Here is a 24925-nt window from a genome sequence, read left to right as displayed (position 1 = left end):
TCATGCCATGCACCCTCCCCTAAACAACCAATTGTTGCTGCATTAGACTAGATTCCCCAGGTTCCGCGGGATACTGGGTTAGCCCATTAGACTTAATGGTGCTTTATTCTGCAGTCTTGTCACCACCTTTCCTCTTCCGAGCTTGAAGTGGCTCACAGAAAACCTTCTTCCTTCAAGTGCAGTCAGGTTCTGATAAGCTTGCGGTATTGTTCTCATCATAGGTCTCCACACAGATGTAACAAGTAGTGTTGGACCTTGCCCTTTCTGCCAGTTCAAAACAGATGTTTGCCTTCCTCTGCCTTCCTTTGCTGAACTCGTTTTTGTTGGCTTTCAGGACTCTGTGCTCTTTTTTCCTGATAGCCAGTGGTAAAGTGCTTGTGCTTTCGCTTGAAAACATGGTAAAATTGGTCTACAACTGATCAGAGTATTTAATTTACTTGTAAGACCCTAGTGTTTAATACTGCATACAACCAGGGCCTTTAAATGAACTGCTACTAGTGGGCAGCAGCACTCATTATGCCACCCACTACAGTGGTCTTTTAAAACATGTCTCAGGTCTGCCACTGCAGTCTCTCCCATAGGTTAATACTAGGTTACTCTATTTCATTCAATAAGTGCTAACTTCAGAGTGGAAGTAGATAGAGATATGCTGTTAACACTCAAATGATTTGCAATTCAAAATACTCTTTACTTGAAAAGTCAGATTTTAAATTATAATTATGAAAATTCCACTCTTATAAAGTTTGCATTTTTCCGTCCAAATTTTCTGAAGTCTTTGTAGAAGTTTCCAGCTGTCTAGGCCAGTTAATGGTAACTCCCATCAATAGTGTGTATTTGGCCAAGAAAGTGAACAACGAGACCTGGGTATAGTGGGAGAGACCAAAAAATATGATTTGGAATGTTCCCCTGGCTTTATACACAGGGAGGGGAGCAGATGCACTTGAAAGTAAAGTCCTGTGGTTTCTAATTCAAATGGAAGTCAAGAGTATTGACTTAGGATTATAAAGTGTTCCTGCATTTGTATACAAATGCATGAACACTTTATAATCCTAATGAAAGTGTACTAGAATAAGAATTGTTTATGCACAAAAGTTAAAATCTGTTTTTATGCAAATAAATAAATAATATAATTGGTTATATTGACAGATTAAAGACTTGTAAAAATCGACCCCCTGAATTTGGACTAATACTCGTCCATGGTATTACCACCAGATCACACATAAAGCCCTATTTTGGTAAGTAGACACAAAGGCTGGAAAATATAGAATATAGAACTAAAAGAAATCTCTTTGAAAATAGACTACAGTATCCATATTTTTGTTATTAGTGATTCCAATGCGAAGAAGGAATTCACAAGGCCATTTCGCCTAGGAGCAACAAATTAACTACGGTGGCTCCTCCGTGCCGATTTATGGGCAGAACAAATACTCTAAAAGGTAATGAATAAGTAAAAAGAGAATGCAGTAAGAAAATCTGTTTAAGAAAATAGATGAAATAAAAAAAAACTCTGGTGCTCTTTTATTTTCATAGAGGCCCAACTTCACCAGAAGTAACATAACAGAACACGATCTATTCTTTGAAGAAATCTTACCTCTTAGCAAGTCTCCACTGTTAAGGTATTAGTTGGATACATGTAACAATTACAACTAATAAACAGAAAGTTAGCTCACAGAGATATGTACTCTATAGCTGAAATATGTGGAGGGTGGGTCAACATGTTTTTTCCTGTAAATGGTAATATCACTAGCAAACCCTTACAGAAATAGCAATAAAGAATTGTCATCTATGTGTCACTGTAGTTAAATAGGCTAGCTGAGGTGAAAGGGGAGGGGGTTGTTAAAATAGTATTCTTATTTAAAGGTATGCGTGACTCAGTTTTGTTTTGTCAGACGGTTATGGCACCTGGTAGGTGTGCTCATGAAGCCCTCATCCACCAACCTAGTTGGTGGCATGCTTCATCATCGGGCCCACCCAGTGACACCTAACGTGTCCCGGGTGTGCTACGACGCCTGGAGACAGCGGAGCAGGTATATCACTGTGTGTGCGGTGAAGAATGTTTTGAATGTGAGTTTAAAACGGCTTGGCGGGGGTCCCAGTACCCGAAGGTAGGACAGACTTTAATACCTGGGCCTCCGTCAGCGGTTAAAAATAAGGCAGGTGGACGTTAGAGGCGAGTTACGACTTCCCACGTCCTTGGTACGTCAACATGTTTCAGCCAGTGCCTTATGGATATTCTGGCTTTCTTCAGGACGATTAAAAAGTGTGTGTGATTAAAACTAGTGGATGTGTGATACAGACTATGTGTCTACACGCCCTAAAGTGTATCTATGTGTGAGAGGGGGGGATTCCCTTCTCAAGACCACCTGTACAGATAACAAGTAGGACAAAGACAAAACATACAGGGAGAGAAAGAGTCACTAGGAAGATATGCATGAGAACTCATGACAGCCAACTTTATAGCGAGGGAGTGAGGGCTATAAGCGGCTAAGGTGTAATGGTATTGGTGGTACCATTATTGTGAGAATCGCACTAGAACATCGTAGGTGGGGTGGTTAAAACAGCGGTTTTCACAGTTGTGAGAATGGTGAAAAGGTGAGAGAGCGTAAGTGGTTTTCTTACGCTAGTTTTTAAGGTTTGTTCTTCAAGGTTATTGAAGAGGCAGAGTAGTTAATCCTATTGGGAGAAAAAGGGGTATGTCCACTGAGATTTAGGAGACCTGTAGGGAGAAAAATGACAACGCTTACCTATGGTAGGGGTGGTTGTTCGATCATACTCACAGGATTACTGACCAGAGGTTGCTGTGGACCTGTAGTGCCTTCTTCGCAGAACCGTTGAGTAGTGGCCGGTTTCTTCTGGGTTTTATACTGTGGTTGGTTGATTGAAGGCGTGTACCTGTGTAGTGATAGAGAGAGTAGATAGACTCGGACTGCCGAGTCATGATGCTACTCAGGTGAGTCAAGAGGGCTATGCGCATGCTCAGAGTATGCTCGCCAGGCTCGGCAGTAGCAACGCCTGCGCAGGTAGTGGTGGGGTTATGCATGCGCGTAGTGACAGGCATGCGTTGGTCTGTCAGGCTAGGTTACTAAATAGGTACACCAAACGGTCACTTTTTGTGTAATAAACACTGGGAGTTCTATGGGAGCAAGGATTCCAGGTGGTTCATGGGGTGCCATGTCCCATCACTCAGAACTAATAGATTATTGCTAAGGGGTTTGGGATGACAGGCTAATGATTATACTGTAGACAGGGAGTTCCATGGAATGGCATCATTCAAGCCGTCATTGGCAGTGGAAAGGCGATATATCCATCGCTGTTCCTTGTTGAGAAGTTTTTTGTCGTTGTTGATGGGACTTTCAGCGATCTGTTCAATGACTGTCCAGCTGAAGTCATTGGGAGTGTGGCAGTGAGTAATGAAATGGTTGGTCAGTCTGCTAATGTTTTTCTTGCACCGTATCGTGCTTCGGTGTTCAGTAATTCTGGTTCTGACTTTTCGTGTTGTCATTCCCACATACCGCAGGCCACACGTGCATGTGAGCATGTATATCACGTTGCGTGAATTGCAATTGGTGTGGTTCCGTTGGGTCCAGGTTTTGTGTGGTTCCAGATTGAGAGTTTTGGTATGGGTAGTGAGATGACACACACTGCAGTCGTTGCACGGGTAGTGTCCTGTGACTTTCGGCAGGCCCCAAGCATTCAGGATCGTATTGTCTTGGGGTCTGGGTGGTGGTCTTGGTCGGGTGCTTACCAGCTGGTCTTTCAGATTACTGTTCCTTTTGTATGCAAACCTGGGAGCTTCCCAGTTTCTCTGTCCGGAATTGATTATTCTCCAGTGTTTTTTGATGATCTTAGCTACCTCGTTAGATGCTTGGTTGTAGGTGGTGACGCAAGTTATAGGTTGTTCCTCGTCCTCCTTTTGGATGGTTTCAAGGAGAGCGTCACGGTTTTGATTTCTGGCTCTCTTGCTTGTCTTCCGAATGATGGCCTTGGGGTAATGACGGTTTTCCAATTTGGTTGCTAGATCTGCCGATTGGGATTTATAATCACTGATGTTGGCACAGTTTCTCCGAATGCGGAGAAACTGTCCGAATGGCAAGTTTTCTCTGAGTGGTCGGGGGTGAAAACTTGTATAGAGGAGCAGTGAATTCCTTGCAGTCGGTTTGTAATAGGTTGTGGTAATGAGGGATCCATCTTTGGCAGTGATCGCCAGGTCTAGGAAGGGGAGTTGTTGGTTGTTAGCTGTGCAAGTGAACTTCAAGTATTGGTCTCTGGTGTTGAGCCAGGTCATGAAATTGTTCAAGTCAATATGAGAGCCTTGCCAGATGACCAGGATGTCATCTATATACCTGTGCCACTTCAGGATATGATGACTGAACGGGTTGGTTTCTGTGGAGATGTGGGTGCTTTTAAAATGGTGTACGTATAGTCCCGCCACACTCGGGGCGAAAACACTGCCCATCGAAGTCCCGTTTGTTTGGAGGTAGAAGGTGCCCTCGTACTCAAAATAGTTTTCTTTGAGGGCCAATGTGGCACACGCTAGAATGAAACTTCTCGGGGTGTGGTAGGGCCAGGGCGATTCTTCCAGGATGTCATGGAGAACTCGCAGGGTGGCATCTTGTGGGAGACTGGTGTATAGGCTTTCCACGTCTAAACCTACAAGTAACTGGGTGTTTGGGTCAAACTCCATGTTGTTTATGACCTGTAGTAGGTGTTTGGTGTCCTTTATATATGTAGGCGTTTTTTGCACCATGGGATTCAGGAAGAAATCGCAATATCGGGACAGTGGCTCTAGTAGAGAGTTTATGCCGGATACTATGGGTCTGCCAGGTGGTGGGATGGTGCCTTTGTGTACTTTTGGTACAGTGTAAAAGTACGGTGTCCTGGTATGTTCAGGGCAAAGGTATTCAGCTTCTTGCTTAGAAATATGCTCCGCATCCGCTGCCCTCTTAACGAGTGCGTGGATGGTGGTGCGTAGTTGGTCTGTAGGATCATGATCCAGCCTGCGGTAGTTCCTGTTGTCACTTAGAAGTCTTCGGCATTCGGTATCATAATCCGTTTTGTCAAGGAGAACGATGCCTCTCCCCTTGTCTGCTGGTTTGATAATCAAGGTGGGGTTATTTTGTAGGCGTTGGATCATTTGTCTATCGTTCCAAGACAAGTTGTTGAAGTGGTTGGTCGGTTGAAGACTCTCGATGTCATGGTACACTGCCTGTTCAAACGCAGTGATTTCGGCAGGGACAGTGGAGGGGGGTGGGACAAAGGTAGACTTGGTCCTTAAGCCCGTGATGTTTGGGTTGTCCTGAGGTTGGTCATTCTCGGGGGTGGGTCTTTCATAGAAAGACTTCAGTTTTAATTTTCTGAAAAATTGTGCCAGTTCAGTGTGGAGTTTGAATTTGTCCAATCTTGTGGTGGGCACAAATGACAGTCCTTTTTCCAGGACTGATTGCTCTTGTTGCGATAATGGTGTACTGGATAGGTTGAAGACCAGTGAAGCCTGACCGGCGGTGTTCGTTATTTGCTCGGTCCCGGTGTTGCTTCTTTTGCCTTTTGGCGCGTGTTCGCGCTGACTGGGTTCTATTCTTCGGCCCAGTGAACCTGTGTGTTGTGTTGGGTTGGTCTTCTGCGGCCCCGCGCTCTCCTGCCCCGTCCTAAAAAAGGCATGTTGGGGCCCTGGTTACCCGCAAACAGAGGCATTGGTCCTGGGGGGAACATGGTGGGGAAGCCGTAGTACGGGTGCTGCATATGACCGAAGTTGGGTGGGAATCCGTAAAACTGGTTTTGTTGTCCTCTTTGCCAAGTGTTTGGCCAACGTTGTCCTCTTCGTCCTCTGCCACCTCCTCCTCGTTTCTGTGATCCATTGCTGGAGTCACTCGAGATAGAGCTGTCGTCTCCTGAAGAGTTAGACATGTTGCTGTCTTTGGTTGGTGGTGTATAGCTTTCTTCCGAGTACGGGTACACCTTTGCATAGCTGAACTTCTTTAAGTCTTTTTCAAATTTTTTGATTTTGGCCTGGGTCAGATAGTCCTTGTATTCGTTAATCTCTCTGTTTTGGTCATCTAGCTTCTTTTTGTATGAGGTGATAGTGGCTTTGAAATGGCTCTCAGTGGCTTGAATTTCGACCATTATGGCATCCGAAAGGCGTTTAGCTGTTTTCAGTATGAGTAGCATCCAGTCCCTGGTACAGTGCCAGGCAATCTGGGCCCAGTCCTTCCTGAACGTGGGGTCATTGAGGAAAATCCTGGGTGCGTTGCTCACAAGGAGGCCCCTTGGGGCTGTGTTAGTTCTGAGATATTGGGCCAGGATGGTCCCATGAAGGATGGTACGTATTCTGTTTCGCTTTTTCTCTGTGAGGGTCTCCCAATCAGTGGTCTGTACGATAGTGCTGGAAATGTTAAAATCCACTTGGAACAACGGGTCAGAGAGAATGTCTGCCGCGTCACTCTCAGTGAAGGTTAAGCCGTGGTTTTCCTCCATGGCTGGGATATTCTCTCGCAGCTGTGCGCTGCCTGTATAGTCGTGTATCAAGAGGGAGAGAGAGGACCAGATAGCTAGCCCGTATCCCCTTATTATATATGATTAAATCAAAAAGAGGCTAGCTGAGGTGAAAGGGGAGGGGGTTGTTTAAATAGTATTCTTATTTAAAGGTATGCGTGACTCAGTTTTGTTTTGTCAGACGGTTATGGCACCTGGTAGGTGTGCTCATGAAGCCCTCACCCACCAACCTAGTTGGTGGCATGCTTCATCATCGGGCCCACCCAGTGACACCTAACGTGTCCCGGGTGTGCTACGACGCCTGGAGACAGCGGAGCAGGTATATCACTGTGTGTGCGGTGAAGAATGTTTTGAATGTGAGTTTAAAACGGCTTGGCGGGGGTCCCAGTACCCGAGGGTAGGACAGCCTTTAATACCTGGGCCTCCGTCAGCGGTTAAAAATAAGGCAGGTGGACGTTAGAGGTGAGTTACGACCTCCCACGTCCTTGGTACGTCAACATGTTTCAGCCAGTGCCTTATGGATATGCTGGCTTTCTTCAGGACGATTAAAAAGTGTGTGTGATTAAAACTAGTGGACGTGTGATACAGACTATGTGTCTACACGCCCTAAAGTGTATCTATGTGTGAGAGGGGGGGATTCCCTTCTCAAGACCACCTGTACAGATAACAAGTAGGACAAAGACAAAACATACAGGGAGAGAAAGAGTCACTAGGAGTAACTTTCCGAAATCACTGCGTTTGAACAGGCAGTGTACCATGACATCGAGAGTCTTCAACCGACCAACCACTTCAACAACTTGTCTTGGAACGATAGACAAACGATCCAACGCCTACAAAATAACCCCACCTTGATTATCAAACCAGCAGACAAGGGGGGAGGCATCGTTCTCCTTGACAAAACGGATTACGATACCGAATGCCGAAGACTTCTAAGTGGCAACAGGAACTACCGCAGGCTGGATCATGATCCTACAGACCAACTACGCACCACCATCCACGCACTCGTTAAGAGGGCAGCGGATGCGGAGCATATTTCTAAGCAAGAAGCTGAATACCTTTGCCCTGAACATACCAGGACACCGTACTTTTACACTGTACCAAAAGTACACAAAGGCACCATCCCACCACCTGGCAGACCCATAGTATCCGGCATAAACTCTCTACTAGAGCCACTGTCCCGATATTGCGATTTCTTCCTGAATCCCATGGTGCAAAAAACGCCTACATATATAAAGGACACCAAACACCTACTACAGGTCATAAACAACATGGAGTTTGACCCAAACACCCAGTTACTTGTAGGTTTAGACGTGGAAAGCCTATATACCAGTCTCCCACAAGATGCCACCCTGCGAGTTCTCCATGACATCCTGGAAGAATCGCCCTGGCCCTACCACACCCCGAGAAGTTTCATTCTAGCGTGTGCCACATTGGCCCTCAAAGAAAACTATTTTGAGTACGAGGGCACCTTCTACCTCCAAACAAACGGGACTTCGATGGGCAGTGTTTTCGCCCCGAGTGTGGCGGGACTATACGTACACCATTTTGAAAGCACCCACATCTCCACAGAAACCAACCCGTTCAGTCATCATATCCTGAAGTGGCACAGGTATATAGATGACATCCTGGTCATCTGGCAAGGCTCTCATATTGACTTGAACAATTTCATGACCTGGCTCAACACCAGAGACCAATACTTGAAGTTCACTTGCACAGCTAACAACCAACAACTCCCCCTCCTAGACCTGGCGATCACTGCCAAAGATGGAACCCTCATTACCACAACCTATTACAAACCGACTGCAAGGAATTCACTGCTCCTCTATACAAGTTTTCACCCCCGACCACTTAGAGAAAACTTGCCATTCGGACAGTTTCTCCGCATTCTGAGAAACTGTACCAACATCAGTGATTATAAATCCCAATCGGCAGATCTAGCAACCAAATTGGAAAACCGTGGTTACCCCAAGGCCATCATTCGGAAGACAAGCAAGAGAGCCAGAAATCAAAACCGTGACGCTCTCCTTGAAACCATCCAAAAGGAGGACGAGGAACAACCTATAACTGGCGTCACCACCTACAACCAAGCATCTGACGAGGTAGCTAAGATCATCAAAAAACACTGGAGAATAATCAATTCCGAACAGAGAAACTGGGAAGCTCCCAGGTTTGCATACAAAAGGAACAGTAATCTGAAAGACCAGCTGGTAAGCACCCGACCAAGACCACCACCCAGACCCCAAGACAATATGATCCTGAATGCTTGGGGCCTGCCGAAAGTCACAGGACACTACCCGTGCAACGACTGCAGTGTGTGTCATCTCACTACCCATACCAAAACTCTCAATCTGGAACCACACAAAACCTGGACCCAACGGAACCACACCAATTGCAATTCACGCGACGTGATATACATGCTCACATGCACGTGTGGCCTGCGGTATGTGGGAATGACAACACGAAAAGTCAGAACCAGAATTACTGAACACCGAAGCACGATACGGTGCAAGAAAAACATTAGCAGACTGACCAACCATTTCATTACTCACTGCCACACTCCCAATGACTTCAGCTGGACAGTCATTGAACAGGTCCCTGAAAGTCCCATCAACAACGACAAAAAACTTCTCAACAAGGAACAGCGATGGATATATCACCTTTCCACTGCCAATGACGGCTTGAATGATGCCATTCCATGGAACTCCCTGTCTACAGTATAATCATTAGCCTGTCATCCCAAACCCCTTAGCAATAATCTATTAGTTCTGAGTGATGGGACATGGCACCCCATGAACCACCTGGAATCCTTGCTCCCATAGAACTCCCAGTGTTTATTACACAATAAGTGACCGTTTAGTGTACCTATTTAGTAACCTAGCCTGACAGAACAACGCATGCCTGTCACTACGCGCATGCATAACCCCACCACCACCTGCGCAGGTGTTGCTACTGCCGAGCCTGGCGAGCATACTCTGAGCATGCGCATAGCCCTCTTGACTCACCTGAGTAGCATCATGACTCGGCAGTCCGAGTCTATCTACTATCTCTATCACTACACAGGTACACGCCTTCAATCAACCAACCACAGTATAAAACCCAGAAGAAACCGGCCACTACTCACCGGTTCTGCGAAGAAGGCACTACATCTCTCCCTGTATGTTTTGTCTTTGTCCTACTTGTTATCTGTACAGGTGGTCTTGAGAAGGGAATCCCCCCCTCTCACACATAGATACACTTTAGGGCGTGTAGACACATAGTCTGTATCACACATCCACTAGTTTTAATCACACACACTTTTTAATCGTCCTGAAGAAAGCCAGCATATCCATAAGGCACTGGCTGAAACATGTTGACGTACCAAGGACGTGGGAGGTCGTAACTCGCCTCTAACGTCCACCTGCCTTATTTTTAACCGCTGACGGAGGCCCACGTATTAAAGTCTGTCCTACCTTCGGGTACTGGGACCCCCGCCAAGCCGTTTTAAACTCACATTCAAAACATTCTTCACCGCACACACAGTGATATACCTGCTCCGCTGTCTCCAGGCGTCGTAGCACACCCGGGACACGTTAGGTGTCACTGGGTGGGCCCGATGATGAAGCATGCCACCAACTAGGTTGGTGGGTGAGGGCTTCATGAGCACACCTACCAGGTGCCATAACCGTCTGACAAAACAAAACTGAGTCACGCATACCTTTAAATAAGAATACTATTTAAACAACCCCCTCCCCTTTCACCTCAGCTAGCCTCTTTTTGATTTAATCATATATAATAAGGGGATATGGGCTAGCTATCTGGTCCTCTCTCTCCCTCTTGATACACAACTGTAGTTAAATAGACATCTAAAGCAATGTTTTTAACTTTTAGACATCAAGTCACTATAGCCAAACGTCCTGATGAAGGTGCAACCATCATAAAGCCACCGAAACGCCGTGTCGACTCTTGCTTCTTGACTGTTTTTATGTGCATTTGAATTGTTTTTTTATATGAAATTAATTCTTTTTAAAGGTTTTTATTTTAGAATGTAACCCTAACAGGGAGGTACCTCAATAAATTGTGATATATATATATATTTTTTTAACTTTCTCTAGTTCTATTGGTTTTTGAATTCAAGTGTGACACTTAATGCGATTCATATTTAATATATAATGTATATCAGCAAGCACCCCCCCAATAGTCTTCCACATAATGCTTAAGCAATAGTCAATACTCTTGACTTCCATTTGAATTAGAAACCACAGGACTTTACTTTCAAGAAAGAAGAGAGAGGGAGAGTGAGAGAGACTTCCTGGAAGAAAGGCTGGGGAGGAGCTGTACCCTGGCAAGAGTATATTTCAAAGGACCTTGCCCACAGCACACACAAAGGAAGCTGACACCAGGCCAGCCCTTGCCTTTGTCCCCCTAGACAGTTTGGAGCCAAGACCAGGGGAAGCTGAGGAACAGACCAAAACCATTTTGGGGGGTGAGTCATGAAGTCCCCCATATAAAGAACCAGGAGGGTCATGGACACAATATCATGGGAAAAATTATTGTTGATAAAACTAATGTGTCCAATACTTATAGAGGAAAGAACAAAAAAATCCAGAAACAAATAGTTGACACTAATATCATTCAAAAAAAGACAGTACTATCAATTTTGTGTTATAGATACACTTTAAAGTAGTAAATGCAACTATTTTGATATATATTTTAATATAACGTAAACTAAATATATTCCACTAATATGTAATACTATATTTAAATATATACTTATAATGTGTCTATCTATATATTCACAGGGCTGTTATAGAATGCTGGACATTTCACTCGTACAAAACCATTGAAATTCCTCCGTTATAGTTAGTTCTGCTAACCATAACTCGGCGCCCACAATCCACTGCTGATGATGTCACATATTACATCATTCAAGACATGGTCAGTGACATCACTGATTACATCACTGATGACATCATACAGTGAATGTGGGTTGGTTTGTTATTGTGGTTTGGTTTGTTATTTAAATATGTATTATATGTATAGCAAGCTGCATTGAAGAAGAGTGGATATATAAATATAAATATCTGGATGGAGGATTTAGTAGCAGTGTGATTGACTGTTTACTTGACTAATTTATAGTGTCTTACTAAATATATTGGATAGTGACTAAACTGTGTGAATATCTGTATCACTTTGTCAGTTGTTGTGTAAACTGTTGCACCAGTTAGTTACTAGCTATGTGAAAGTCTATATTAGTTATTGATTAGTTAACTGGGTATTTATATGGGAGAGTGAATGTGTGTGTGGTTCGGTGGCGTGGGTGTGACTGCCCAAAGATGTGCGAATAGTTGATTCAGTAGGTATATGAGGTTAAGACTGCATGTTATAACAGTTGTTTGTGTGAGTGGATATCTTTATGGGTGTGGTGATGAGCAAATATATCTCTTAATGGTACATGTCCAAAAACTAGAAAAAGAAAAGGCAGTGTATGTGACAGTTGTTATATATAAAAAAGTGTACATAAGACTCAGTGATTGTATGAGTGACTGTATGGCTAACTGTATACTTGTAATAGTGATTTTATAACACACTAAGTATGAATTACTATCAATATGAATATATGAAGTGGTGTTTGTATAAGTATGTAGCTGACTAAATGTAAGTATGATCTATTGTTTACATAAGTGAGTAGGATGACTGCATAAGTGAATAGGATGTGTGCTGGTGTATAATGTCGATATAGGTGTACAAGTATATTTGATAGTGTTCTATTGATCATTGACAGCATGTATGAGTGAATCTATAAGTAAGTGATTAGATGTGTGTGTAGCTCTAGGAATCACTGAGTGGGTTTTTAGAAACTTGTATTGGTATGTCAATGGATTCAAATATGGTACTCTGTATTTTACAGTGAGTGATGAAAGGTTATACTAGTGTATGATGAGGTGTATCTGATTGTCACGTGGATGATGTCATCATCAGTGATGTCATCAGTGATGTCATCAGTGATGTCACTGACCATGTAATGAATGATGTAATATGTGAACTCATCAGCAGTGGATTGCGGGCGCGCGAGTTATAGTTAGCAAAACTAACTATATCGGAGGAATTTCAATGGCTTTGAACGAGTTAAAAGTCCAGCTAACTAGAACAGCCCTGAAACCTATGGTTTTTTTCAGTGATCTTCTAAGGTTTTTTAAATGCTAATTCCTAACTATTACATGTCTGAAACCTATGTTTTTTTTCAGTGAATTTCGAAGGTTTTTTAAATGATAATTTTTAAATGTGATAATAGTTATATGTATTTTTTTTATACTGATTTTCTACAGTTTTTTAACTGTTTATTTTTACATATTTTTTATTTTTAAATTACATTATATATTTTTGATATAAATGGAAATAAAAATGTTTTTAAAATATTGAAACTGAAATATTGTTTTTTGTTGAATGTATAAGTGCAGAACTATAAGTGCATTGGTTAGTTAGGGGACTGCATGTATAGTGGATAGGGGTTTGAAGCAGTCCATGTGCTAAGGCCTGGCTCATTGCATTAGTACTTGGCTACTGACTAAATGATTAGAGTACTGCAAGGAGATTGCCTGGGTGATGTTAAAAGTGTTTGGATGTTGGCGCAGTGAATGTATTAGAACATAGTGCTGAATGGGTCACTAGATGAGTGCAAGGGGAGTGACAGGGTGTTTGCAGGAAGTGAATGGATCCTGACTGGGGACCTTAAGGCGTGAAAGACCAGTGTGCAGGTGGTTAGAGGACTGCATGCATAGTGGAGAGGCGATTGAAACAGTCCATGTGCTAAGGCCTGGCTCATTGCATTAGTACTTGGGTACTGAGTAAATGAGTACTGCAAGGAGAGTGCCTGGGTGATGTTATAAGTGTTTGGATTTTGGCGCAGTAAATGTATTAGAACATAGTGCTGAATGGGTCACTAGATGAGTGCAAGGGGAGTGACAGGGTGTTTGCAGGAAGTGAATGGATCCTGACTGGGGACCTGAAGGCGTGAAAGACAAGTGTGCAGGTGGTTAGAGGACTGCATGCATAGTGGAGAGGCGATTGAAGCAGTCCATGTGCTAAGGCCTGGCTCACTGCATAAGTACTTGGGTACTGACTGAATGATTAGAGTACTGCAGAGAGAGTGCCTGGGTGAATTTATAAGAGGTTAGGTTTGGGCGCAGTGAATGGATTAGTACATGGTGCTGAATGGGTCACTGGAGGAAGAGGAGTGACAGGGTGCTTCCTTTAAGTGTATGGATACTGACAGGGGAATTGAAGGTGTGAAAGACAAGTGTGTAAGTGGTTAGAGGTAAGCATGGGCGAATTTTGCGAATCTCGCGTTCGCGAATTTTGCGGATTTGCGAACTCGCAATCCGCAAAATCCGCGAATTCTCGCGAATTTGCGGATTTTTTTTTGTGTGTTTGCGCGGGTTTCTGCCAGTTCGCGAGGGTTTTGTACAATGTCGCAAATTGCGAACTTACCTGTCGGGTCGCAAGTTTCGCGAACTTGTTGTTTCTACATGTCCAGCCTGTTTGGGACACTCTTCTTCATCACTGCCACTCTCTGTCACCACTGCCACTCTCTGACTACTCATGCCACCCTCTGGCCCACCCATGCCACCCTCTGTTTCATCACAGCACCCTCTGGTTGTCCAGCAGTGTACATTATTGTGGCAACGCAAGCACACCTTCCCTGCCTCAAGTGACCTGAATTAATTTGGGGCTGATTAATGTGTCACAGAACATTTTTTTAGCTGGCACCTGCTTCCTTAGTGCTTCCTGATTAGTGATCTTTTGAACTTGCTAAGTGCTTTCATTGTTGCAAAATTAGTTACAACACCTGCCCTGCCCCAACTGACAATAATGAATTAGGGGCTGATTAATGGATTTGAACCTCCAGCCTGGCTCCTGCTTGTCTCCCTTAGCTGTAATTCAGGACCTTTGTGGCATATGTGTAACTATTCTGAGGTTCAGAGCAGGGTCACATAATAGTTGCAACTGGCAACTGAACTCTGGAGGGGCCCCTCAGGAAGCACTACAGGAAATGGCTACTAATGATGAGCCTGAACTTTTGAACCTGGTAAGTAGTTTCAGTTTTGCTAAGATCGTATTTCTGCAATTTTGCACTTATTCGCGGGGCGCGGAGTTGTACTAGGAAGCCGCGAACTCACGCGAACAGTGCGAGCAGTGCGAGCAAAATCCGCTGCTCGCGGATTTGCAGATTTTGCGGGAGATTCGCGAATCTCGCGGATTGCGAATTTACCGAAAATCCACAAAATCCGCGAGCGAAACGGATTTTCCGCCCATGCTTAGTTAGAGGACTGCATGCATAGTGGATAGGGGCTTGAAGCAGTCCATGTGCTAAGGCCTGGCTCACTTCATGAGTACTTGGATACTGACTGAATGATTAGAGTACTGCAAGGAGAGTGCCTGGGTGAATTTATAAGTGTTTTGGTTTTGGCACAGTGAATGGATTAGTACATGATGCTGAATAGGTCACTGGAGGAGTGCAAGGGGAGTGACAGGGTGTTTGCTGCAGTGTGTAGATACTGACTGGGGAATTGAAGGTGTGAAAGACAAGTGTGTATGTGGTTAGAGCACTGCATGCATGGTGGATGGGCGTTGAAGCAGTTCATGTGCTGAGGCATGGCTCAGTGCATGAGTACTTGGGTACTGACTGAACGATTAGAGTAGTGCAAGGAGAGTGCCTGGGTGAATTTAGAAGTGGTTGGGTTTTGGCGCAGTGAATGGATTAGTACATGGTACTGAATGGGTAACTAGAGGAGTGCAAGGGGAGTGACCGGGTGCTTGCAGGAAGTGAATGGATCCTGACTGGGGACCTGAAGGCGTGAAAGACAAGTGTGCAGGTGGTTAGAGGACTGCATGCATAGTGGAGAGGCGATTGAAGCAGTCCATGTGCTAAGGCCTGGCTCATTGCATTAGTACTTGGGTAATGTGGAGAAGTGTGGCTCACTGGTTAGAGCAGGCAGACCCTGAAGCAGAGGTCAGACTCGGGACCAGGGTTCAATTCCGACGTGGCAGGGTCTTGAGCTCAAATGTCCATGGACTTGATAATTCTCGCTTCGGTGCCTGACCTAATCATGGGTTCACACTCTGCAACTCTGGGCATTAAGCTTGCTTAATCTCCACAACGGCCCCCCCGCGGCGGGATGCCTGGCTTTCACCTTGGGGATGCCCTGTAGGGGCTATCTCACAGGGAAAAGCCAGGACGGGTTCCCAAGGCAAGCGCGGAGATACCCCTTCGGGGGTCGATTCAGGCGCTATATAAGAAACATAATAATAATAATAATAATGACTAAATTATTAGAGTACTGCAAGGAGAGTGCCTGGGTGAATTTAGAAGTGGTTGGGTTTTGGCACAGTGAATGGATTAGTACATGGTACTGAATGGGTCACTAGAGGAGTGCAAGGGGAGTGACAGGGTGTTTGCTGGAGTGCATGGATACTGACTAGGGAATTGAAGCTGTGAAAGACAAGTGTGTAGGTGGTTAGAGGACTGCATGCGTAGAGGATAGGGGTTTGAAGCAGTCCATCTGCTAAAACCTGGCTCGCTAAATGAGTACTTGGATACTGACTGAATGATTAGAGTACTGCAAGGAGAGTGACTTGGTGAATTTATGAGTGTTTGAGTTTTTGGTGCAGTGAATAAATTAGTATATGGTGCTGAATGGGTCACTCGAGGAGTGCAAGAGGAGTGACAGGGTGTTTCCGGGAAGTGTATGGATACTGACTGCGGAGTTGAAGGTGTGAAAGACAAGTGTGTAGGTGGTTAGAGGACTGCATGCATAGTGGTTAGGCGTTTGAAGCAGTCCATGTGCTAAGGCTTGGCTCACTGCATGAGTACTTGGGTACTGACTGAATGATTAGAGTACTGCAAGGAGAGTCCCTGAGTGAATTTATAAGTGTTTAGGTTTTGGCGCAGTGAATGTATTAGAACATGAGGCTGAATGGGTCAATAGACGAGTGCAAGCGGAGTGACAGGGTTTTAGCTGGAAGTGAATTGATACTGACTGGGGAACTGAAGGCGTGAAAGACAAGTGCGTAGGTGGTTAGAGGACTGCATTCTTAGTGGATAGGCGTTTGAAGCAGTCCATGTGCTAAGGCCTGGCTCACTGCATAAGTACTTGGGTACTGACTGAATGATTAGAGTACTGCAAGGAGAGTTCCTGGGTGAATTTATAAGAGGTTGGGTTTTGGCGCAGTGAATAGATTAGTACATGGTGTTGAATGGGTCACTGGAAGAGTGCAAGAGGAATGATAGGGTGTTTCCTGAAAGTGTATGGATACTGACTGGGGAATTGAAGGTGTGAAAGACAAGTGTGTAGGTGGTTAGAAGACTGCATGCATAGTGGATAAGCGTTTGAAGCAGTCCCTATGGTAAGGCCTGGCTCACTGCATGAGTACGTGGGTACTGACTAAATGATTAGAGTACTGCAAGATAAGTGCCTGGGTGAATTTATAAGTCTTTGGATGTTGGCACAGTGAATGGATTAGTACATGGTACTAAATGGGTCACTAGAGGAGTGTAAGGGAAGTGACAAGGTGTTTTCTGCAGTGTATGGATACTGACAAGGAAATTGAAGGTGTGAACGACAAGTGTGTAGGTGGTTAGAGGACTGCATGCATAGTGGATAGGGTTTTGAAGCACCCATGTGCTAAGTCCTGGCTCGCTTCATGAGTACTTGGATACTGACTGAATGATTAGAGTACTGCAAGGAGAGTACCTTGGTGAATTTATAAGTGTTTGAGTTTTGGCGCAGTAAATAGATTAGTACATAGTGCTGAATGGGTCACTAGAGGAGTGCAAGAGGAGTGACAGGGTGTTTCCTGGAAGTGTATGGATACTGACTGGGGAGTTGAAGGTGTGAAAGACAAGTGTGTAGGTGGTTAGAGGACGGCATGCATAGTGGAAAGGCGTTTGAAGCAGTCCATGTGCTAAGGCCTGGCTCACTGCATAAGTACTTGGGTACTGACTGAATGATTAGAGTACTGCAAGGAGAGTGCCTGGATGAATGTATAAGTGTTTGGATTTTGGCGCAGTGAAAGGATTAGTACATGGTACTGAATGGGTCACTAGACGATTGCAAGGGGAGTGACAGGGTGTTTTGCTGGAAGTGAATGGATCCTGACTGGGGACCTGAAGGCGTGAAAGACAAGTGTGCAGGTGGTTAAAGGACTGCATGCATAGTGGAGAGGCGATTGAAGCAGTCCATGTGCTAAGGCCTGGCTCACTGCATAAGTACTTGGGTACTGACTGAATGATTAGAGTACTGCAGGGAGAGTGCCTGGGTGAATTTATAAGAGGTTGGGTTTGGGCGCAGTGAATGGATTGGTACATGGTGCTGAATGGGTCACTGGAGGAGTGCAATAGGAGTGACAGGGTGTTTCCTGGCAGTGTATGGATACTGACTAGGAAATTGAAGGTGTGAAAGACAAGTGTGTAGGTGGTTAGAGGACTGCATGCATAGTGGTTAGGCGTTTGAAGCAGTCCATGTGCTAAGGCTTGGCTCACTGCATGAGTACTTGGGTACTGACTGAATGATTAGAGTACTGCAAGGAGAGTCCCTGTGTGAATTTATAAGTGTTTGGATTTTGGCGCAGTGAATTGATTATTACATGGTGCTGAATGGGTCACTAGAGGAGTGCAAGGGGATTGACAGGGTATTTGGTGGAAGTGTATGCATACTGACTGGGGATTTGAAGGTATGAAAGACAAGTTTGCAGGTGGTTAGAGGACTGCATACATAGTGGATAGGTGTTTGAAGCAGTCGATGTGCTAAGGCCTGGCTCAGTGCATGAGGACTTGGGTACTGACTGAATGATTAGAGTACTGCAAGGAGAGTGCCTGGGTGAATGTATAAGTGTTTGGATTTTGGCGCAGTGAATGGATTAGTACATGGTGCTGAATGGGTCACTAAACGAGTGCAGGGGGAGTGACAGGATGTTTGCTGGGAATGTATGGATGCTGACTAGGTAATTGAATGTGTGAAAGATAAGTGTTTAGGTGGTTAGAGGACTGCATGCATAGTGGCTAGGGGTTTGAAGCAGTCCATGTGCTAAGGCCTGGCTCACTGCATGAGTACTTGGGTACTGACTGAATGATTAGAGTACTGCAAGGAGAGTGCCAGCGTGAATTTAGAAGTGTTTTGGTTTTGGCGCAGTGAATGGATTAGTACATGGTGCTGAATGGGTCACTGGAGGAGTGCAAGGGGAGTGACAGGGTGTTTGCTGGAGTGGATGGATACTGACTGGGGAATTGAAGGGCTCCAAGCGAGAGCAGTCTGAATTTTTGGCACAGTGACAACAAACCTTTGTTGGATCAGCTTGGCAGGTTGGTCCCAGTCCTCCAAAATTCTTTGAAGCCAAATTGTTTCTAAGTCATTGGTTTCAGAAAACCATAAGATGGCTACAATTTGACAGCAGCCAAGGGTTCAGAACGTTAGGGACAACACTTGGGGTTCAAGACTCACTCCAGCAGAGGCCAGTAACAGGATCCATGGCAGGTCCATGTGAACCTGGTCAGCTGCGCAGTTGCAGAAAAGGCCTCCTTAGCTTGTTGTGTTCCTGTAGCTTGAACAGGAGGCCTTATAACCTTTGGAGTCCACTTCCTTGCCCTGGGTACAGGGGGGAGGGCAGGTTGAGTTTTATACGCTCTTCTCAGGTCACAGACGGGAGGTCCAGTCCTCTTCTGTTCTTTCACAGGTCCATAGCGTGTTCTGAGGAGGGTACTGTGGGTGCCACATTTATGCCTGGTATCAACCTGTGGGAAGCGGTGCCTCCAGGCCGACACAAATTTCTGGTAAAAAAAAAAACTAGGGGCAACCCTACCATCTTTTGCAGCAATTCCTGCCTGACTTACTACAAACAATCCCACAAGGCCCCTCTCTGGTAAAATCCAAGATGGTAAAACCTTTCTCCACTTGTGCAGACCATGTGTGCCCACCCCAGAAGTATGGCCAGGGAAATGAGCAACCACTCTTCTGTGGTCATTCTAAACCAGTTCTGAGTCAGCTTCTCTCCCATTGGAGTTAGTGCCTGTCTAACTGGGAGACCAGAAAATTGACACTGCCCAGTTGTCAGCTAACAATTGCTTGTTAAAGAGTAGACTTCTTTGAAGTTAAACAAGTTTCTGGACACAGCCCAGATGGTCAGCATGCCAGAGGAACAGAACACCTCCCCATGCCCAAAGTATTTGCTCAACTGTGGGAACAAGTTATCCCATCTCATCAAGAGGGCCATTCAGCTGCCAGTGACAGTTGGACTCATGCAAATGGGCATCCAGAGGCTTTAGGCAGGAAAAAGGTCTGTTTCGATAAATACCTTTCCCAAAATATTTATTGCAAATCTGACCTACCCTGTGAATTGGTCTTGTAATAAATATTTGCAAAGACCAAAAATTAAATATGTAACAGCTTCCTAGCAGGAGATAACATTATTAAATGTAATACTGTTTCCAATGCTTTCCTTAGCAACAACCAACTCTACTACTTGAAAATTGTTTTTAGGGTCTATTTTTAGGGCACCCAGCCTTATGGGCAGTAAGGTCTACTTAGGGGTGACATTATAGTTTAAACTGAAGGTTTAGGCCTGTCAAAAGGGATTACTTTTGGCAGGTCGAAGTTGCAGTTGAATACTGTACAGTCAGGCTAGATATAGTAGGCATCCAGACATGTTTACACTGTCATTGTGAATGACACAATGGGTTTTGCAGCTCACTTGTGGATTGAAACCTACAGACCTTGGCCTCGTTTTTTTTACCATATACTAGGGAAGTACAGGTAAGTTAATTATGCGAATCAAGGGGGACTTGGGTAAGGGTGGGGTCTCCCACATTTACCGCACCCTAGTGAACAACACCCCCATCCCTAGATAGGTTGAGGGATCAATGGGTGGAGTGGGTGTGTCCCCTTGTCGAGGTGGACTGGCGTGATACCCTTATGGCCCCTAGAACAATCAGTGTCTCCGCCAAACTCAAGCTAATTCAGCTCTACCATTTACACGCTGCGTACCTCACTACCCTGCACCTGTATCAAGCTAGAAGGCTCCTCATGATCCACGTCACTCTTTGCTGGGGATTACTGATGGGTTGGACGGGTCCAGGAGTGACAAGTTATTTTTTAATACGGATACGATGATGGCCAAGTGGGACATAGCGGCGGCCTGGAAAAACCCTGACCCACCAGCCCTGGAGAGGTGGCATAGAGGGGTGGACTGGTGCGCGACCCAGGAGAAAGCCCTGGGGTGGTTAAGAAATACCACAGAGTGTGGGGGAAATGGTTGGGGAATGTGGGGGTCCTGATTAACTGGGCTCCAAATCCTGTCTATGTAATTTTTATGGGGTTCGTGACTGGGGGTTATATTGCTTTTGCAAATGGATTCAACATCGTGATTTCTATGTTCTGGCTGAATTGTTTTATGTGTTTTACATTTTTTTTAAATTGCTATTCAAAAAGAAATATACTAATCAAGGGTATGCCAATTTCATCATGTTGAAAGGGGAGCACAACATTATAAAAAAAGTGTGTGAGAGAGAGAGAGAGAGAGAGAGAGAGAGAAGGACAGTGTGTGTGTTTTTGTCTGTGTGTGTAAAAATACCTGGTTAAATCTTACATACAACTCACCATAACGGACTGGAAGCACCTGCACCCAACTATTTATCACAAAATACATTTATTAGGGGGTGTAACACCCCAAACACCCCTCCCCTAAAGCTATGCCCCGGGTGGTCAGCTCTGACCATAATGCCACATTTTCTCCCCTAACATCCTCTATTTTTTCAAGATGGCTGCCACAGTGTGTGACATAGCATGACAAAGCAATCCAGCTGCCATTTTGACAGCATAGATTTTTTTTTGTGCATATTTCCAAGATGGTCACCGCAGTGCATCTTCCCCTTGCATCATGCAGCATGGTTGCCATCTAGAAAGGAGAGAAACAATGTTTTCTGTACTTTTAACATGACTGGTCACCGTCATTAGATTTGCCAATACCAATGTCTTTCTAAAGCATTGGGATTTGGCAAGGCCATTAGATGTGGCAGCAAAGCAATGGCAATGAGAGACCGATTGCCACTGCTAATCAGTGCAGCTATTATTGAGCTGGAGCTGAGCTGCCTCAGTGAAATATGCTCAATGTGTAATTTGCCAACACAGGAAACATTCAGCAGCACCCGCACATTGGCTGCTTTTCTCTTGGAGCAGCAACCTGCAGGCAGTGAATGGCTTTCACTTCCAGCTGAACTCCAAATATTTGTCCTCATTTAAGGGCCATCAGCTTTCCTTTTGTTTAATTATCATTGCTGCTGGGTGTTATCTGAATACCAAGATACCAATGTAAAGGAGGGAAACAAAGGCACACAGCGTGTCATTACTTGCCAAGTACTTAAGAGAAACTATAATTTGGAGAATGGTTTTTGACTTTGTTCAACCCCTGGATGTTAGAGATATTTATGTACTATAAGAATGGATGAGTAATTACACAAACAAATATGAGTACTTGCACTAATTATAGTGTAGGATGCATACTAATTATTTTTCAATTTATTTTTTTATTTAATTTCTTTTATACCCTACGATCCCAAAGTAGAGTGTCGGAGCACTTTACAACACACCCACATTATACAGAGAGAATAAATCATACAAGTGTGTAAATACATGTACAAGAAAGTTTACAGAAGGGCAAGAGTTAAGTGTATGAGCCATATATCATCCATACTGGTAGACATCATATGTTAAGAGAGCCAGTCTGAAGAAATACAAAGTCAGGATTTAAAACATAACCCAGTGGTTGAATTTGTCTATACTAATCAGACTTTCCAAAGGAACCCTTTTGGGCAACCTTAGACTAACGAACACTTGAGAAAAAAATACAATAAGATGTTAAACACAACCTTGCAGCTTTCATGTAGCTTCTTGGTGCCAGTGAATAGCTCACTGTGCTTCACTAGAAGGATTCCAATTTATGAACTGCAAGTAACAAAAGGAGCTCTGTATCTAAACCAATAATCCACTGATCTATCTACATAAAATACAAATCTTTACTCAGCATGTTACACAATGTGCTTTGCAGCAGGCCCGTTAACTTTCTGTACTGCTTTATGAGAAAAAAATTAGTAGACAAAGCACAGGTCTCTCCAGTAAGTGCATTAACCACCACAGTTATCTTTCAGTTATTCTTAGCCCCTGGAAATTGCTGTGCACACAAAGATCTCTGCAGGAGGTGCCTTAACCCTGTTAGATACTATAAAACACAGCCTCGTTGGGACAAATTAAGCCAGAAAAGATTTACTCTCTCATTTGTACTTGTTGCTCGTTTCTTTGCAACAGAGTTTTTAATAATGTAAAAGTTAACTGTCAGACTCCACTTCTCATGACTCCACCCCCTTTCCACAGCCACACCTTCCCCCCAATTTATTGGTACCCTGAGTATTTGTTTCCCCATTACCAGCACCGATGCCAAAGTATATTTTGTATGCATGTGTAATTTTGAGTTTATTAGGTTTCATGTATTTCACATACTTTTTTGCTTTTCACTTAATTTTAATTTGAGGAAGACTGGTTGGAGTAGAAATGTCTCGCAGGAGTAGTAAAAATGCATGTGTGTCACGGCCAAGTTCACCAAGTGACTTTAGCGAATGTGTGGAAAATACCTTGTCCTGGTATCTCTGTTATACCTTTGGTACAATTATCACGTAGATGACAGCCCAGATGCATTTTTCGTAATATGTATAATTTTCGTACAAATTTTACGAAGATTCCTTGTGGAAAAATGACACCCATCCTTAGCATATATTGATAATAAAACATCAGAATGTTTATATTTTCACAAACGTTATCTTCTTTATTTGTGGAACTTGCGGTGGGGCGTTGCTGTTTAGTTTAATTTAATTTTCTAAACCTATGCAAATATTTCAGTGTTCAAAAAGGAAGATTCCAGAAGAAAACAATCATGAGGATAATAATGAGAAGCTTGGGTCGTATGGCCTCTACCTGACTCCTCCTGAGAAACAATGGGTGCAGTCATGGAGTTAGTAAAGTGCTTTTAATCTAAAAGTGTGTTTTCTCTCGCGCCAGTGATGGAGCCAAACCTCCGCGAGCACCGTGGTTACCTCGTGTGGGCAAAAACCTATCATTTTAAGGAAGTCAGACATAAAGACTCCCCAGGTGATAATTAGTGTAAACACCATCTTAATCCTCACCGTGTACGTTATGGGTTCCTCGGCTTCCTGTGAAGTAACAGCAAGAAACACAGCTGCCAGAGACAAAACCCCCAGCATCGCGAATCTGAAAGACAGATACACAAATGTGGCTTGTAATTGTTTTTATTAGACTGTATGGAGGAAGGAAGGCATGAAATGAACATTTGTGTGAAATTGGTACTGTGACGCTGCGTAAGCTGCCAGGTAAACGCACCTACCAACCTGAGCGTCAGCCATTTATGTGGTAACATATTTCCTTACAGAATATCTCTGAGGTCAGTCCATTTCCTCGTTATTTGAGAAAGAGTCAATAGGTCAAACTGTTTCACAGAAGTTATGGCATTTATCTCTTGACACCTGTACACTGGGCCCTTGAGTATCAGTTTCCATGATTGAACAACTATTGACAGGGCACAGCGCTCAGAAAGGCGCCTAGACCCGGAATCAAACACGGAGCAATTACATCGAAACAGTACGCCGTAATGTAAATCTTTGTAGAGGTGCTCAATCTTACCGGGGAGCTAATCTGTTTTGCTCACTTCATACCAGCACGCGCCCTCATTCTCTCCTCGCCCACATCATAGACTAAGGGCACGGTTTTCATGGGCTCAGAAAGAAATCGCCCCAGGATACAATCCCTAAACAAATGTCAGACGCATTCTAAGGCAGCTTCTGCCAAGGGGCTCTTACCTGTCTCAGTACCTGTCTGTACCCGGCTCTGACAGGAGCAGCGCACTGGCTCTGGGTGAAGCGAGTCAGGGATCTCACTTCGCAGACACCGCCAGGAAAGTGCTGGCGCGAGAGGAGTTTTCGTGCAGGCAGGAGAATGGAGCAGGGGTGGAGGCGGAGGGAGGCGGGCGGAGGGGAGGGAAGGTGCGTGCTTGACAGGGACCGCGCTCCCTTGCGTACCCGCCTCTCTCCCTTTCCTCAAAGAAGACGGTGTAGCGGAGGAAAACGTGGTGCGCGCGTGTTCGATCCTACGTATTTGTATTGGAATTGCATGTATATAGCTCTTACTACCGCTGACTAGGTGTCGAACGAAGCGTTTTTCGGCGAGTAGCACGCTAGCTACTCCAGTATCGTGCTGACATTCTGAAAAACTCAGGGACCCACAGGGTTCGCACGGGCTGGAAAAGGTGACATGATTTTGGTTTATTGTATAGGAGTGATGGTAGGAGCTTCTTTGTAAAAAAAACTGCAGCTTTTCTGACGTGATAATAGAATTAGACATTG

At 44.4% G+C, this 24925-nt stretch overlaps 1 protein-coding gene across 1 annotated transcript in view; it reads right to left on the bottom strand.

The window, feature by feature from the left end:
- The window catches only part of EFEMP1 (EGF-like fibulin extracellular matrix protein 1), a 582872-nt gene extending 558269 nt beyond the window's left edge, over positions 1 to 24603 (bottom strand). The window contains exons 1-2 of the mRNA XM_086927496.1: positions 24383 to 24603; positions 23693 to 23777 (exon numbers count right to left, since the gene is read on the bottom strand). Of these exons, the coding sequence (XP_086783622.1) occupies positions 23693 to 23770 (78 nt within the window). The 5' untranslated portion in view covers positions 23771 to 23777; positions 24383 to 24603. The remainder of the gene's footprint in view (positions 1 to 23692; positions 23778 to 24382) is intronic.
- Positions 24604 to 24925: the final 322 nt, after the last annotated feature.

The sequence above is a fragment of the Lissotriton vulgaris genome, chromosome 6 (assembly GCF_964263255.1).
Source record: "Lissotriton vulgaris chromosome 6, aLisVul1.2, whole genome shotgun sequence".
NCBI lineage: Eukaryota > Metazoa > Chordata > Amphibia > Caudata > Salamandridae > Lissotriton > Lissotriton vulgaris.
The sequence above is the reverse complement of the archived record's forward strand: the minus strand, read 5'-3'. Positions and strand labels throughout refer to the sequence as shown.